The 14,020-nt window shown below is 37.9% G+C and overlaps 2 protein-coding genes across 2 annotated transcripts; both read right to left on the bottom strand.

Moving 5' to 3' along the window:
- Nucleotides 1–2,177: 2,177 nt before the first annotated feature.
- LOC118827653 (atypical chemokine receptor 2-like) lies at nt 2,178–3,047 on the bottom strand. Its single transcript, XM_036599093.1, has one exon. The coding sequence runs from the start codon at nt 3,045–3,047 to the stop codon at nt 2,178–2,180; it is 870 nt and encodes a 289-aa protein (XP_036454986.1).
- Nucleotides 3,048–11,502: 8,455 nt separating this feature from the next.
- LOC118827456 (leukotriene B4 receptor 1-like) lies at nt 11,503–12,633 on the bottom strand. The gene has a single exon (XM_036598825.1). It carries the CDS (start codon nt 12,438–12,440, stop codon nt 11,553–11,555), a length of 888 nt encoding a protein of 295 aa, XP_036454718.1. The 5' UTR covers nt 12,441–12,633; the 3' UTR covers nt 11,503–11,552.
- Nucleotides 12,634–14,020: the final 1,387 nt, after the last annotated feature.

Below are 14,020 nucleotides of genomic sequence, written 5' to 3'. Positions count from 1 at the left end.
GGTTCAGGGTCAGAAGTTGTTGTGGCTGCTTCTGGCGCAGTTGATGAGAACAATGCAGGAAATACAGTAATAGAGTTCATAGTGATGCTGAATTTCTTGAGTACAGGTTTGCATATGCAAAATAATGCTATATTGAACAACTTCCCATGGAAGGTTCAGCTATTCGTCTAGTAATGCAATTTAGATGTGTAGAGGGTCAATAGGGGTTAACTGCCTTGCCCAATGACACAGCCTCAAATCTAGGAGGCTGGTACTAGCAGCCCTCCAGTCCATCTGGACACCAGCAGGCAGTGTGCTGTTGGAGCAGCTGAGATACTTCATAGTCACAGTTAGATGCTGGTGAGGTCACTGGTAGTGCAGATATACCTGCAGAAGTGAGAGTCTGAAATGAAGATGTCAGCACAGACATTGTTCTGGTATTTATGTGGAACTACTCACACTGGTTTCCTTGTTTGTTCTCTCTGTGTACATTTGCATATGTTTGTTTAATACAAGGCTAAACAAGGAAAGATAATTACTTACAGTGGCCACCATAAGCTACTGTAGAGGTGTAGATGACCGAGTCAAAGGGAAAAGAAATGAGATTACATGAAGAAGTGGAAAAATCAGACAGCAACTCAGACACATAAACAGTAGAGGGGACAGAGCTGGGCTAATGTGTTTTATTACAGGCTGCACTGACAGAAACTCAGAAATCATATTGTCAGATTAAATTTTATATTATTCTCATTGTAACCGAAAAATGTAAATGGTGGTTTTTACTCCACAAAACAGGACTGAGCACTACTGTGGTATCAACTTGGCATCCGCATTTACAACAGAATTTCTCTGAAGTTACAGTTGTATGCAAAAGTTTGGGCACCCCTGACCAAATGACACATTTGGTTGATTTTTGAATACCATACATTATAATTCATCAACATAAAAAACGTTTATGTGCAAAAGTAATAATATTGTGTGACATTTGAACAATCTACTGAGTCAGTACTTAGTTGCATCCCCCTTTGGCAGATATCACAGCTTGCAAAAGGTTTTTGTAGCCAGCTGGGAATCTTCTAGGTGTCTTTTTCTTTTAGGAATTTTCACCCACTCTTCTTTGCAGAAACCTTCTAATTCTAATTGATATTTTTGGGCCGTCTTGCATGCACAACATTTTTAAGATCCACCAACAGATGTTCATGTCAGGGGACGGTGAGGGCCATTCCAAAAACTTCAGGTAATGTTTCTGAAAGTAGTTCATGGTGAATTTTGAGGGTTTGGATCATTGCCCTGTTATAAGAGCCAGCCTCTTTTCAGTTTCATTTTGACTGAATGTTTCACATTTGCTTCCAAAGTTTGCTGACAAGTAGTGAAATCCATTCTTCCCTCTACCCTTGTAAAGAGTATTATAATAAGTGATACTCACTTATTATGAATTGTCCAACTCTTCACAATAATTCATAAGTGTGTATCTTTTCATTAAAGCACTTTCTTCCTTTAAACAAAGGGAAATTCGACGTCATACATATTCATATCTAGAAAAATGTACTTACTGTAAATACAATAATAAACTACCATTATATTGGATGCAATGACTACTAATAAGAATCATTCTGATTTAATGCATGTGTTGCAGGTCTCTGAAGTCACAATTTCACAATTCACAAACCTCCTTCATACTCTCTCAGTTGGTCAATAAACTACATACTTCAGATCATTTGAAATACTCCAAGAAAGTCTGAGGCTTCTGATTAGAAATGTAAGAAGCAGATAAAATATGTATTTTGATAAACATGACAAAAAAAATTACTTTCTGATTTTGCTAAAATCCCACATTTGGCATGTTATACAGACAATGGTAACTTAATGTAGAGTCTACCTGAGTAAGAAAGGTTTCTCAAAAATGTATTTTGTATAAACAGAATGAGCAGACCAGATATAATATATCGCTGTTGTCAGTAACAAAACCTTGTATCTCAAAAATGAGAACTTTATAGGAGAAGGAAAAAACATACTTTACTTTTAATGTAAGTAAATGGAACCAGAAGTTTTTCCAAGTAATTTTGGGTTGTTTCTTTCGGTTCATTCATCATGAAAATTGCAAAAATTTAAAGAACAACAGACATTTTCAAATCATGTCAAAAACTGAAAAACGTCTTCACATGCTATTTTGCAATGCCCTATCTACATGCCCTCCGTCAGTCCCTCTGCAGCCCTCTAAGAGAGAATGTGTACAGAAAAGGATTCACACAGCTGTTCAGAAATGTCAGAGCTCTGGCTACATTGCCACAAAGGTCTGCATGTTTGTAAAAATTCTGATTATTAAGAAAAATTGCAATGATAATTAAGATGTTGGCAACGGGAACCAGGAAATTGAAGATGAAGAATGCCACAACGATTCTCGTCACCAGCTTTGTCATTCTGTTGCTGCTAGAGAAAGGTGACTCATTAACCCCTCGGTAGAGACGATAGTAGAAGTAAAACAGCAAGAAGAAGCAGATCACAAATAGCAGTATTTCAAATAGTAATGTGGCTACTTGCTCTGTCTTGTTCCTAAACTGTTGGTAACAGTACAGAAATCCATATTGCTCACATCCTACATCACGCTGAACTGGAGCATATAAAGTGAACACTCCACTCAGGATCCATATTCCACACAAAAGGCCGTTCTCTCGTCTGGTTCCAAGTTTAGCCCATTTATGATGATGCAGCACATGCATGTATCTCTGAACACTCATCAAAGTCACGCAAAATGCGCTACAGTAGATGCACCAGTATTCAACATAGGAGATGATCTTGCACGCTGTAGAAGTGAAGACCCAGCCATGCAGAACAGCCCACATCCACACCGGCAGCTGAAGTAAAATCAACAGGTCCGACACCGCCAGGCTCAGCATCATCCTGATGGTGAAGTTGTTCTCCTTCAAGCGTTTGATGAGAATCACCAGCACTGATAGATTCCCAGGGACCCCCAGCACAAAGCCCAGCCCCAATATAGCACAAACGGCTACACAAATTGGAAAATCATCAGTGAGTTGGCAACTACTGGAGCAGTTGAGCTGCTGCATGGTTCAGGGTCAGAAGTTGTTGTGGCTGCTTCTGCGACAGTTGATGAGAACACTGCAGGATATACAGTAATAGAGTTCATAGTGATGCTGTAATTACTGAGAACAGCTTTGCATATGCAAAAATTAGCTTATATTGAATAACTCTCCATGGACTGATGTTTAGCTATTAGTCTAGTAATGCAATTTACATGTGTAAGTGTATAGGGGCAATAGGGATTAACTGCCTTGCCCAATGGCACAGCCCCAGGCTAATCAAATCTAGGAAGCTGGTACTAGCAGCCCTCCAGTCCTGGACACCAGTGGGTAGTGTGCAGTTGAGATACTTCATAGTCACAGTTAGATGCTGGTGAGGTCACTGGTAGTGCAGATATACCTGCAGAAGTGAGAATCTGAAATGAAGACGTCAGCACAGACATTGTTCTGGTGTTTATGTGGAACAATTCACACAGGTTTCCTTGTTTGTTCTCTCTGTGTACATTTGCATATTCTTTGTTTAATACAAGGCTAAACAAGGAAAGATAATTACTTACAATGGCCACAATAAGCTACTGTAGAGGTGTAGATGACCGAGTCAAAGGGAAAAGAAATGAGATTACATGAAGAAGTGGAAAAATCAGACAGCAACTCAGACACATAAACAGTAGAGGAGACAGAGCTGGGCTAATGTGTTTTATTACAGGCTGCACTGACAGAAACTCAGAAATCATATCGTCAGATTAAATTTTATATTATTCTCATTGTAACCAAAAAATGTAAATGGTGGTTTTTACTCCACAAAACAGGATGGAGCACTACTGTGGTATCAACTTGGCATCCGCATTTACAACAGAATTTCTCTGAAGTTACAGTTGTATGCAAAAGTTTGGGCACCCCTGACCAAATGACACATTTGGTTGATTTTTGAATACCATACATTATGTTCAGCTATTAGTCTGGTAATGCAATTTAGATGTGTAGAGGGTCAATAGGGGTTAACTGCCTTGCCCAGTGACACAGCCTCAAATCTAGGAGGCTGGTACTAGCAGCCCTCCAGTCCATCTGGACACCAGCAGGCAGTGTGCTGTTGGAGCAGCTGAGATACTTCATAGTCACAGTTAGATGCTGGTGAAGTCACTGGTAGTGCAGATATACCTGCAGAAGTGAGAGTCTGAAATGAAGATGTCAGCACAGACATTGTTCTGGTATTTATGTGGAACTACTCACACTGGTTTCCTTGTTTGTTCTCTCTGTGTACATTTGCATATGTTTGTTTAATACAAGGCTAAACAAGGAAAGATAATTACTTACATTGGCCACCATAAGCTACTGTAGAGGTGTAGATGACCGAGACAAAGGGAAAAGAAATGAGATTATGTGAAGAAGATTAAGAATCAGACGGCAACTCAGACACATAAACAGTAGAGGGGACAGAGCTGGGCTAATGTGTTTTATTAAAGGCTGCACTGACAGAAACTCAGAAATCATATTGTCAGATTGAATGTAATGTAACGTTTCCTGTGCTCCTAGCTGCCACATAACCCCAAAGCTTAATAGATCCACCCCCATGCTTAACAGTTGGTGCTCTTTTTATCCAATGATGTGGCCAAAGAGATCTCTCTGCAGCTCTTATTTCCAAACACCTGTTGTTATGCTATTGTTATTTAGATGTTGTTTTGCATGTTTCAGTTGTGGAATATTGTGATGAGGTTGCAGGTAAGGTTTCCTTCTAATGACTTCTCCATGCAGATTATGTTTGTGCAAGCAGTGCTGCACAGTAAAACGGTAACACTTTACATTAAGGGTCACTAATCAATCATTAAATATATAATAATCAACTATTAGTTTCCCATTATTTAGTTATTAGTTAACTCTTCATTAAGCATTAGCTATTACTTAGTAATTGATTAAGCACTTATCAATTAGTAATTAAGTACACTGTTAGTTGACAAGTTAGTTTGTCGTTAGTTTGTGGCTTACTTACTCGTTATCTGTGTGCTAATTGCTGCTTATTACATCGTTAATTAACTAATAAGTATTTTTCTTCATATAAAGAAGTAACGTGATAACTTACTAGCACCTATGTGTTAATCCCGCTAATTATCTGTTAATTAACTTTCCATCACCTCCATATATTCAGTTGCTTCACTTTTCTCACTTTGGTTCTTGTTCATTAAAGATGCTTATGGTCACATCTGACCATAAGATGAGCGCACACAAATTCACTGACGGTTTTGTTATTCATCACGTTCATCTTGGCATATCTGTACTCATATCTGGTAGGAGTGCATGTGAATTTGGGCATAAATGCTGGATATGTGGCTAATTAACCAAAACTATTATCAACATAATCTGTAATTGCAAAAATAAAAACAATAGAAAATATCAATAATACTAATTTGTGTGCATGACAGTCCAGTACAAAAGTGGATGTACTTACTTTACATGCACATTGATATAAACAAGTGCTGCAACTATTTCATGTTCCATTTAAAGACATATTACACTGTGCTTTTGTTGTCATGCACTGCAATAATACAGCGTTTATTTCAGGGAATTAATTACACTAAACAATCACTCTACTGTGTTAACAACACTGAGTATTTTGTTTTATTTCACATTTTATTTTTTCCAGTTGTTTTCATTTTAATACTACTAAGTTTGGTCAGCAGGGGAGGAGTGCACTCACTGCTGGACATCAAACTCCACCCACGAGCACGGCCATTAGCTTTCATGCCAAACACTGCCGTTTTATTGGCTGGCTACTGAAACATCTGCATGAATTAGTGTGTGCTTCATGTAAATGATATGTAAATGAGGTGCTGGTCGGCTGGTTTCATGCACTGAAGCTGATTTATCATTTATGCTCAAATCTCCACTTGTTTCCACATCGTCCATTCAGACGCAGAGCAGTTCATACCTTATAAAAGGCAAAAACAGGTGTTTTTTTTTTATGTAACTTTGATGATTAATGGCCATTAGATCTTTACATTTTGACCATTAATTACTTCTTAAATTCCACTTAATCAACCATTCATTGCTTCTTAAATTCCTCTTACTTAATCATTAATTACTGCTTTTGTGTCCCTCCAAGTAAAGTGACAACACAAAAGCAGTAATTAATGATTAAGTAAGAGGAATTTAAGAAGCAATGAATGGTTGATTAAGTGGAATTTAAGAAGTAATTAATGGTCAAAATGTAAAGATCTAATGGCCATTAATCATCAAAGTTACATAAAAAAAAAACACCTGTTTTTGCCTTTTATAAGGTATGAACTGCTCTGCGTCTGAATGGACGATGTGGAAACAAGTGGAGATTTGAGCATAAATGATAAATCAGCTTCAGTGCATGAAAGCAGCCGACCAGCACCTCATTTACATATCATTTACATGAAGCACACACTAATTCATGCAGATGTTTCAGTAGCCAGCCAATAAAATGGCAGTGTTTGGCATGAAAGCTAATGGCTGTGCTCATGGGTGGAGTTTGATGTCCAGCAGTGAGTGCACTCCTCCCCTGCTGACCAAACTTAATAGTATTAAAATGAAAACAACTGGAAAAAATAAAATGTGAAATAAAACAAAATACTCAGTGTTGTTAACATAGTAGAGTGATTGTTTAGTGTAATTAATTCCCTAAAATAAACGCTGTATTATTGCAGTGTATGACAACAAAAGCACAGTGTAATGTGTCTTTAAATGGAACATGAAATAGTTGCAGCACTTGTTTATATCAATGTGCATGTAAAGTAAGTACATCCACTTTTGTACTGGACTGTCATGCACACAAATTAGTATTATTGATATTTTCTATTGTTTTTATTTTTGCAATTACAGATTATGTTGATAATAGTTTTGGTTAATTAGCCACATATCCAGCATTTATGCCCAAATTTACATGCACTCCTACCAGATATGAGTACAGATATGCTGAACGTGTAAGATGAACGTGATGAATAACAAAACCGTCAGTGAATTTGTGTGCATCATCAGATGTGACCATAAGCATCTTTAATGAACCAAAGTGAGAAAAGTGAAGCAACTGAATATATGGAGGTGATGGAAAGTTAATTAACAGATAATTAGCGGGATTAACACATAGATGCTAGTAAGTTATCACGCTACTTCTTTATATGAAGAAAAATACATATTAGTAATACATATTAGTTAATTAACAATGTAAAAAGCAGCAGTTAGCACACAGATAAGGAGTAACTAAGCCACAAACTAACGACAAACTAACTTATCAACTAACAGTGTACTTAATTACTAATTGATAAGTGCTTAATCAATTACTAAGTAATAGCTAATGCTTAATGAAGAGTTAACTAATAACTAAATAATGGGAAACTAATAGTTGATTATTATATATTTAATGATTGATTAGCGACCCTTAATGTAAAGTGTTACCCTTTGCCTTTCTGAACAGCATACAAACAGTTGTATTTAAGTGCTATCTTGGTCTCCAGATTCTGCTTTGACTTCCACAGTTCCCCTTAACTGCCATTTCCAAATGACATATTGGACAGTGGGCTTGCAAGATGGACCTTCTTTGTTATCTTCTTATAGCCTTCTCTTGCTTTGTAAGCATCAATTAACTTTATTTTCAGATCCCCAGCCAGCTGTATAGAAGAGCCCATGATTGTCAAGTGTTAGTGAAAAGTATGAAGAGTCAGATAATTTATTACACTCTGTAATTGTCATCAGCTGACAATTCTCAATGAGGATTCTTGAACTGCCAAACCAGTTAATCAGGTTCTAAGACTTTACTACTGTAAACTATTGTATATGCCAGAATTAGGTTTGTTACACAGTAAGTGTGTATTAACAGAAAAGTGTGTATTAGGAGGTAAAACATTTTTAAATACTTTGCTGCAGAGGTTGCATTTTCTTTTCACTTCAAAAATTAACAAAATATGTATATATTTGGCCAGGGGTGCTCAAACTTTTGAATACAAATATTTATAGAATCATTTTTTGTTGGTCCATAGGAACGAGAAGTACTACATGAGAACAGACCAATCTTGGTCATTAGTTAAGACACTGATACTATCGTCAGCAACCAGCACAAACATTAGAATAAGCTTTTTTACCTCTGGGTCAACCTCCTTTTATTACCCTCTCTTTAGGCTCGTGATGCCGAACGGCAAATTTTGTTCTTCCATGGTATCTAGGTAGATACAGGTTAGCTTTTTTCAGAATTAGAGGATGGATTGGAAGCCTTACATGTCAGAATGACCATAATTAACCTTAATTGGCAACTGACAGTGGAATCAACATATCATGTTTTGATTTCCAGTGGGTGGGACTAATTTAGTGCAATAAATCCTCACTTTGGGCCTACTGGAAGTCCCATTTATGTCACTGGATGTGAAAAACAGCAGTAGTTTATATCTGTATCTCTGTAAAAACAGATATTCTAACCAGGTTAGACTAACCAGGACTGTCTAACCAGATTTGAGTCAGTTGCTAGAAACTGAAAACACTGGCAGCAGCTCCGACCTAGATCTCTACAAAGGTAGTCACTGTAAAACTGCTACAAGGTCATAAGGTCAAATATATGTATGTTACAAGTTTCAAGTAAAACATGAATTGTCCATTACAAGCTTCAAATGTTCATGTTAAATCTAGAACAGCCAAAAATGTTCAACTGCCATTAAAATAGGGTTAACATACTACTAGCATCCCATAGAGGTGCTAGCAGAAATTACCATTATAGCATAAATATTTTTCCCCTCAATTTAAGAACTGATGGCCTAGTGCTAATAGTCATAGTTACTCACTGTGGTGGGCAGTGTGATTGGAGTTGGAGGAGCTCAGATGCTTCACAGTCATGGATAGGTTGTGATGCAGTCACTGGTGTTTGTTTCCTCTGTATAAATTTGCATATGCAGAAGTGATGTTATGTTGAAAACAGGGCTTAACAGGGAAGAAAATCTATTAAAGGCTACTGTAAGCTACTGTAGCGGCACCATCAGATGACAAAGAGGGAAGGGAGGTGAACAACTGGGGGGGATCAAACAGCAGCTCATGCACATAAAGAGCTGAGAAGATACAGCTGTGTTAGTGATTTACTCAAGGCTGCATTATGATAGATGAAACTCACTTTAATCAGGATGTTCAGTACTTTACAGATTTATGTAATTTGCAAGGAAGTAATTAAATCCCAGAGGTAAATATAAACGAGTTCTGTAATGAGAAACATAGGTAGGTGATGATGAGAGGGAGGTGCCAGGTTGGACTTGAGACACTGGTCAACAAAATAAGACTTGTTGCCCGGAGTTTGTAAAATGTGACTTTTCTTAATTGGGCTCATGTGTCACTGGACACTAGTATATATTTGCAGCCAGATATCAGGATAGTTAACAAATATGATAAAAAACAATGTCAGGAAATTTCACCAAACATTTTTATCAGGCACAAATATTGGCATCCCTGTGCTTTGTACTTTGTTTGCCCTCATTTTGCCAACATAATATGTTCTCCTATATTGCTGGGTGAGAATGGAGAAGGTAACACCACAATAAAAAAACGTTAAAGAAAAAAAAGTTAAAATGAAATGACAGCTGTTTTTAGAGGTTCTGAAAAATCAATAACCTGAATGACATTTTGTGTAACTGAAAAATATATTTTCCAGAAACTTAATAACTTGCTGGTAATCAGTATGTAATTCAGTGGAAATTTGTGAGTAAAGCTTAATTGCTTCCGAAAATCCTCACATTCTGTTAATATTTCTGATCAAAAGATGCCAATTTTGGATTTTTATTTCATTTTTAATGAATTATGAAATTCTGCAAACTTCACAAAATTGCATATATTTCTTGCACTGAAAATCATTTGTCAATTTCTTAGCAACTACCTTACTTTTTGTTTTAGGAGCTGTTAGGAGGATTAAGGTACACTTAACACTGTACTCAAATGTGGAAGCCAACGTCCATCCTCCTCTGCTGGGTTTCTTCAATTTGTGTGGGGAACTTGTCCCAGATCCCAGATTTTAAACAACTGAACTTTAACAACTGGCTTGGGCTCCTTGTCCTCGAGGGACAGCACTTGGGCTGGCCTGAAATGTTGGAGGTAAGCTGGTTTTCCCCTCAGTAACACTTATTCACTATAACTTTTCACACACTGATAAACACAAACGCATTTAGCCAGAAGGCAAGAAGATATGATCATATTGTGGTTTAATGTTTACCATCCAACAACAAAACTTCCCCTATAAGTACAGGGGATGTGGGTTCTGAGAAGCTGACATTGCTGCTGTAGGTGTAAAAGAGGTGTAAAGATGAAAGGTGTTAAAGTCATCAGTACAACAATAAAACCAGCATCATATGCATACAAATGCATTACAGTTTGCTCAATGTTTTTAATATAGATGCAAATAAAATTGATCCTAGAACAGAACCTTATGGAACACCTTAAATTCAATAAAATAAAAGTGCAATAAAAGACCACATTTTTGTAAATTAACTTGTGCTATTTACGACAGATCAACTTATTGTTTCTGAAGAAGCTATAAGGAGTATCTGTAGGGAAGTCTAGTTCTCAATCAAAATTTGTCAAAATGCAATAAATATGTCTTTATGAATTTTATTCATTATTTTTACAAATGCAGAGAGTATAAAACAAGAAAAGGTGAAAAAACAGAAAAAAAACATTTTAAACACATTTACCTTGTATACACAACATGCTGCAAATGCAAACAGAATTTTTGTTTAATATTATATGCAGATACTTTAACAAACACATCACAAGCTGAGATACTCATTTACAGTGAAGGACCTAAGTACCTTCTGTACTAGATGTATGCTGCCTCAGACGCCGAGCAGAGAAGACGTACACGAAGGGGTTCACGCAGCTGTTGAGCTGTTGACCTCAGCAGATGATCATGACTGAGTAAAACAACAACTATGATCACGATGTTGTTGACATGAATCAGGACCCAAAAAAAAGAAGAAAGTCACTACAAATCTGGTCACCAGGCTTGTCATCATGTGGTTATTAAAGAAAGCTGTTTGCAGTTTCTCTCTTGTCAGAGGTTATTTTATTCATTTTGGACTTGGTTTTTGGTACAACTATAAACCCAGTATCATATGCATAAAATGCATTACAGGTTGCACAAAATTACTAATACAGACCGCAAATAAAAATGATCCTAGAACAAAACCATGTGGAACACCTTAAAAGTCTTCAATAAATGACCACATTCTTGTACGTTGTGTAATTTGCTACAGATCAACTTCTTTCCGAATAGGCTATAAGGACTATCTGGGAAAACTAGTTCTTAATCCCAGTTTGTCAAAATGCAATCAATATATCCTCATGAATTTAGTTCACTGCATTTATAAATGCCAAGAGTGCAAAACAAGAAAGGACAAATAAAATACAGATCAAAACATTGATTTGCAACACACTTGCCTTATAGTTTTATAAAATACTGCAAATATAAACAGCATTATTTGTTTAATGTCAGGCGCAGATACTTTAACATGAACCCATCACTAGCTGAGATTCTCCTTCACTATAAATGATCTAAGTACTTTCTGTACTAGATGCATGCTGTCTTATTGCCCGAGCAGAGAAGGTGTAAACGAAGGGGTTCACGCAGCTGTTGATGAAAGTCAGAGCTCCAGCAATGTTGCTTCCAGCTTCTGCAAACCTCAACAGCTGATCCTGGCCGAGTAAAACAGCGACTATGAGCATGATGTTGTTGATATGAATTGGGACCCAAAAAAAGAAGAAAGCTGCCACAATTCTGCTCACCAGCCTCGTCATCCTGCGAGTATTAAAGAAAGCTGATTGAGTAACGCCGTGTTGAAGGCAGACATAACAATAAACCAGGAGGGGGAACGGCACAGCGAACATCACTAAGGTCTCCAAGATCAAAGTAGCCACCCTCTCTGAATTATTGTAATATTGTGCCCTGCAGTGCAGCCGTCCATCCTTCTCCAACTTTACACGCCGCTGAACGAGAGAGTAACAAGCGAATACTCCACTCAGAATCCATATTCCACTCACAAGACCATTCTGTCCTCTTGCTCTGAGCTTAGCCCATTTCTGAGGATGCAGTACTTGAACATATCTCTGCACACTCAGTAAAGTCACACACAGCACGCTGCTGTAGAGGCTCCAGTAGACCACGTAGGAGAAGAACTTACACAAGCCCAGACCAAAGACCCAGTCATGAAGAAGAGCGTAGATCCACACCGGCAGTGGAAGCAGCGTCATTAGATCTGAGATGGCCAGGCTCAGCATCAGCCTTGGGGTGAAACTGCCTCCCTTTAGCCACCCAGAAAGAAGCACCAGTACTGCTATATTTCCAGGGACCCCCAGGGCAAAGCACAGCCCCAGTACACTACTGGCAGCCAAGGTTTCAGATGAGAGAGAGATTGAGCTGTTGGAGAAGTTGTCGTGCTGCATGGTTTGTGGTTAGATTCAGCTATGGTGATGTAGCTGCAACTGAAAAATCCAGAATGAGAAGGGGACTTAAAAAGAGATCAGAGGTGTGGCTTCTGTGGCCTCTATATGGAAAGTGGCCCTGCTCAGTGTGTTAAAGAAAAACATTTCTATAATATAAGAGAAATTAGTGAGTATAAGAGATCAAAAGTTCTTAATGGGGTTTTGATGCTCTGAAAAGAATAATTTCCTAAGACACTGCTTAATAAAGTCATCAGTGCTAAATTAACCCTGCATAATTAATAAGAATTTACTCTAGGCCAGGCTCAGTATAAATACTTCAGAGGTAAATATACTCTCGTTTTGCAATTTGATGCCTGCAACAGCTTCCAAAAAGTTTGAACAGAAACTTTCCTTGTAATAACACTTAATAATCGTTTGGGGACTGAAGACAATAAATTCAGCATCAGAAGTGTGTGCATCTAGAAAAAGACTCCATCATTGTAACCGGAAGAAGTCATCGCTGGAACTGGCTGAAGATTGAAAGAAGGTGTCCATGCAGGTAGTGATTAAATTTCTTCACTCACCACACAAGACTGTGGGCCTCATGGTCAATTTAGGCATAATTATGGTTTGTTTAGATTAAAGCAATTGAAGCACATCACAGCTGTCAGAACAAAACCTTGTATCTCCATAAAGGTAACTTTACAGGACAAGGGAAAACAGTGTAAGTAAATGGAGAAATATATTTTTCCAAGCAATTTTGGACCATTTCTGTTGGTCCATTCATCATGAAACTTTGACACAACATAACGGGCAACCACCTTCAAATTATGCCAAAAAATGAAAAATGATAAAAATGGAGATTAGAGGTTTTGTTCCGACAGCAGCGAAATGCTCAGATCTATCCTTTAGTGTGTACAACAGTACATTTTGTTCCTTTTTACAGCAAATTGTTCAGAGGATGTCACATCGTCGAGAGGTGTGAGAAAATTGTGGTGCAAGTAACTTCTCGTGTCACTTATGCAAGCCATGTCTTTCCTGCCACAATGGCATCAAGACAGTGTTGCGTCCGAGATATTTCCTGGAGTATCTGGTCTATTGCTCTTTGCTAGATTGCTGGGGCCGAGGCTATTCCAAAAACAAGATGTTTGTTCTGGAATAATCCCCTGTGTGTGTTGATGGTGAGCAATTTTCCAGATGATTCCTCAGTCTCCAATTGTAAATAGGCTTGTCATAAATCAGTCTTTGAAAGGCATCCTCCCTTGTCACGCATGCAAATATGTCCTCAGTGTGAGGCAGTGGGTACTGGACTGTGCGGAGTAGAGAGTACATGGTAACTTCAAAGACACTCACAAAAAATATGGACATTTCCAGCCTTTTCCTTTTCTAAGGTGTTGCCCACTCACTCTACCTTTGACAAAATCCCAGATGCCTCCAGCTGTTATACATCTACTTTCAGCTTAAGCACAAATGCCACTGGATGAGCTTCGTGGAATTTTGGTCTGCCTTTAGAGCGCCTAGGCCTTTTCAGTTGCCAATTCAGTTGGCTTTTTCTCAACCACTCATGTCCAAGTAGAGCAAGTCTGTCACTGTCAAGCCCA

The sequence above is a fragment of the Colossoma macropomum genome, unplaced genomic scaffold (genome assembly GCF_904425465.1).
Source record: "Colossoma macropomum unplaced genomic scaffold, Colossoma_macropomum, whole genome shotgun sequence".
Lineage (NCBI taxonomy): Eukaryota > Metazoa > Chordata > Actinopteri > Characiformes > Serrasalmidae > Colossoma > Colossoma macropomum.
This window is presented reverse-complemented; position numbering and strand designations above follow the sequence as displayed.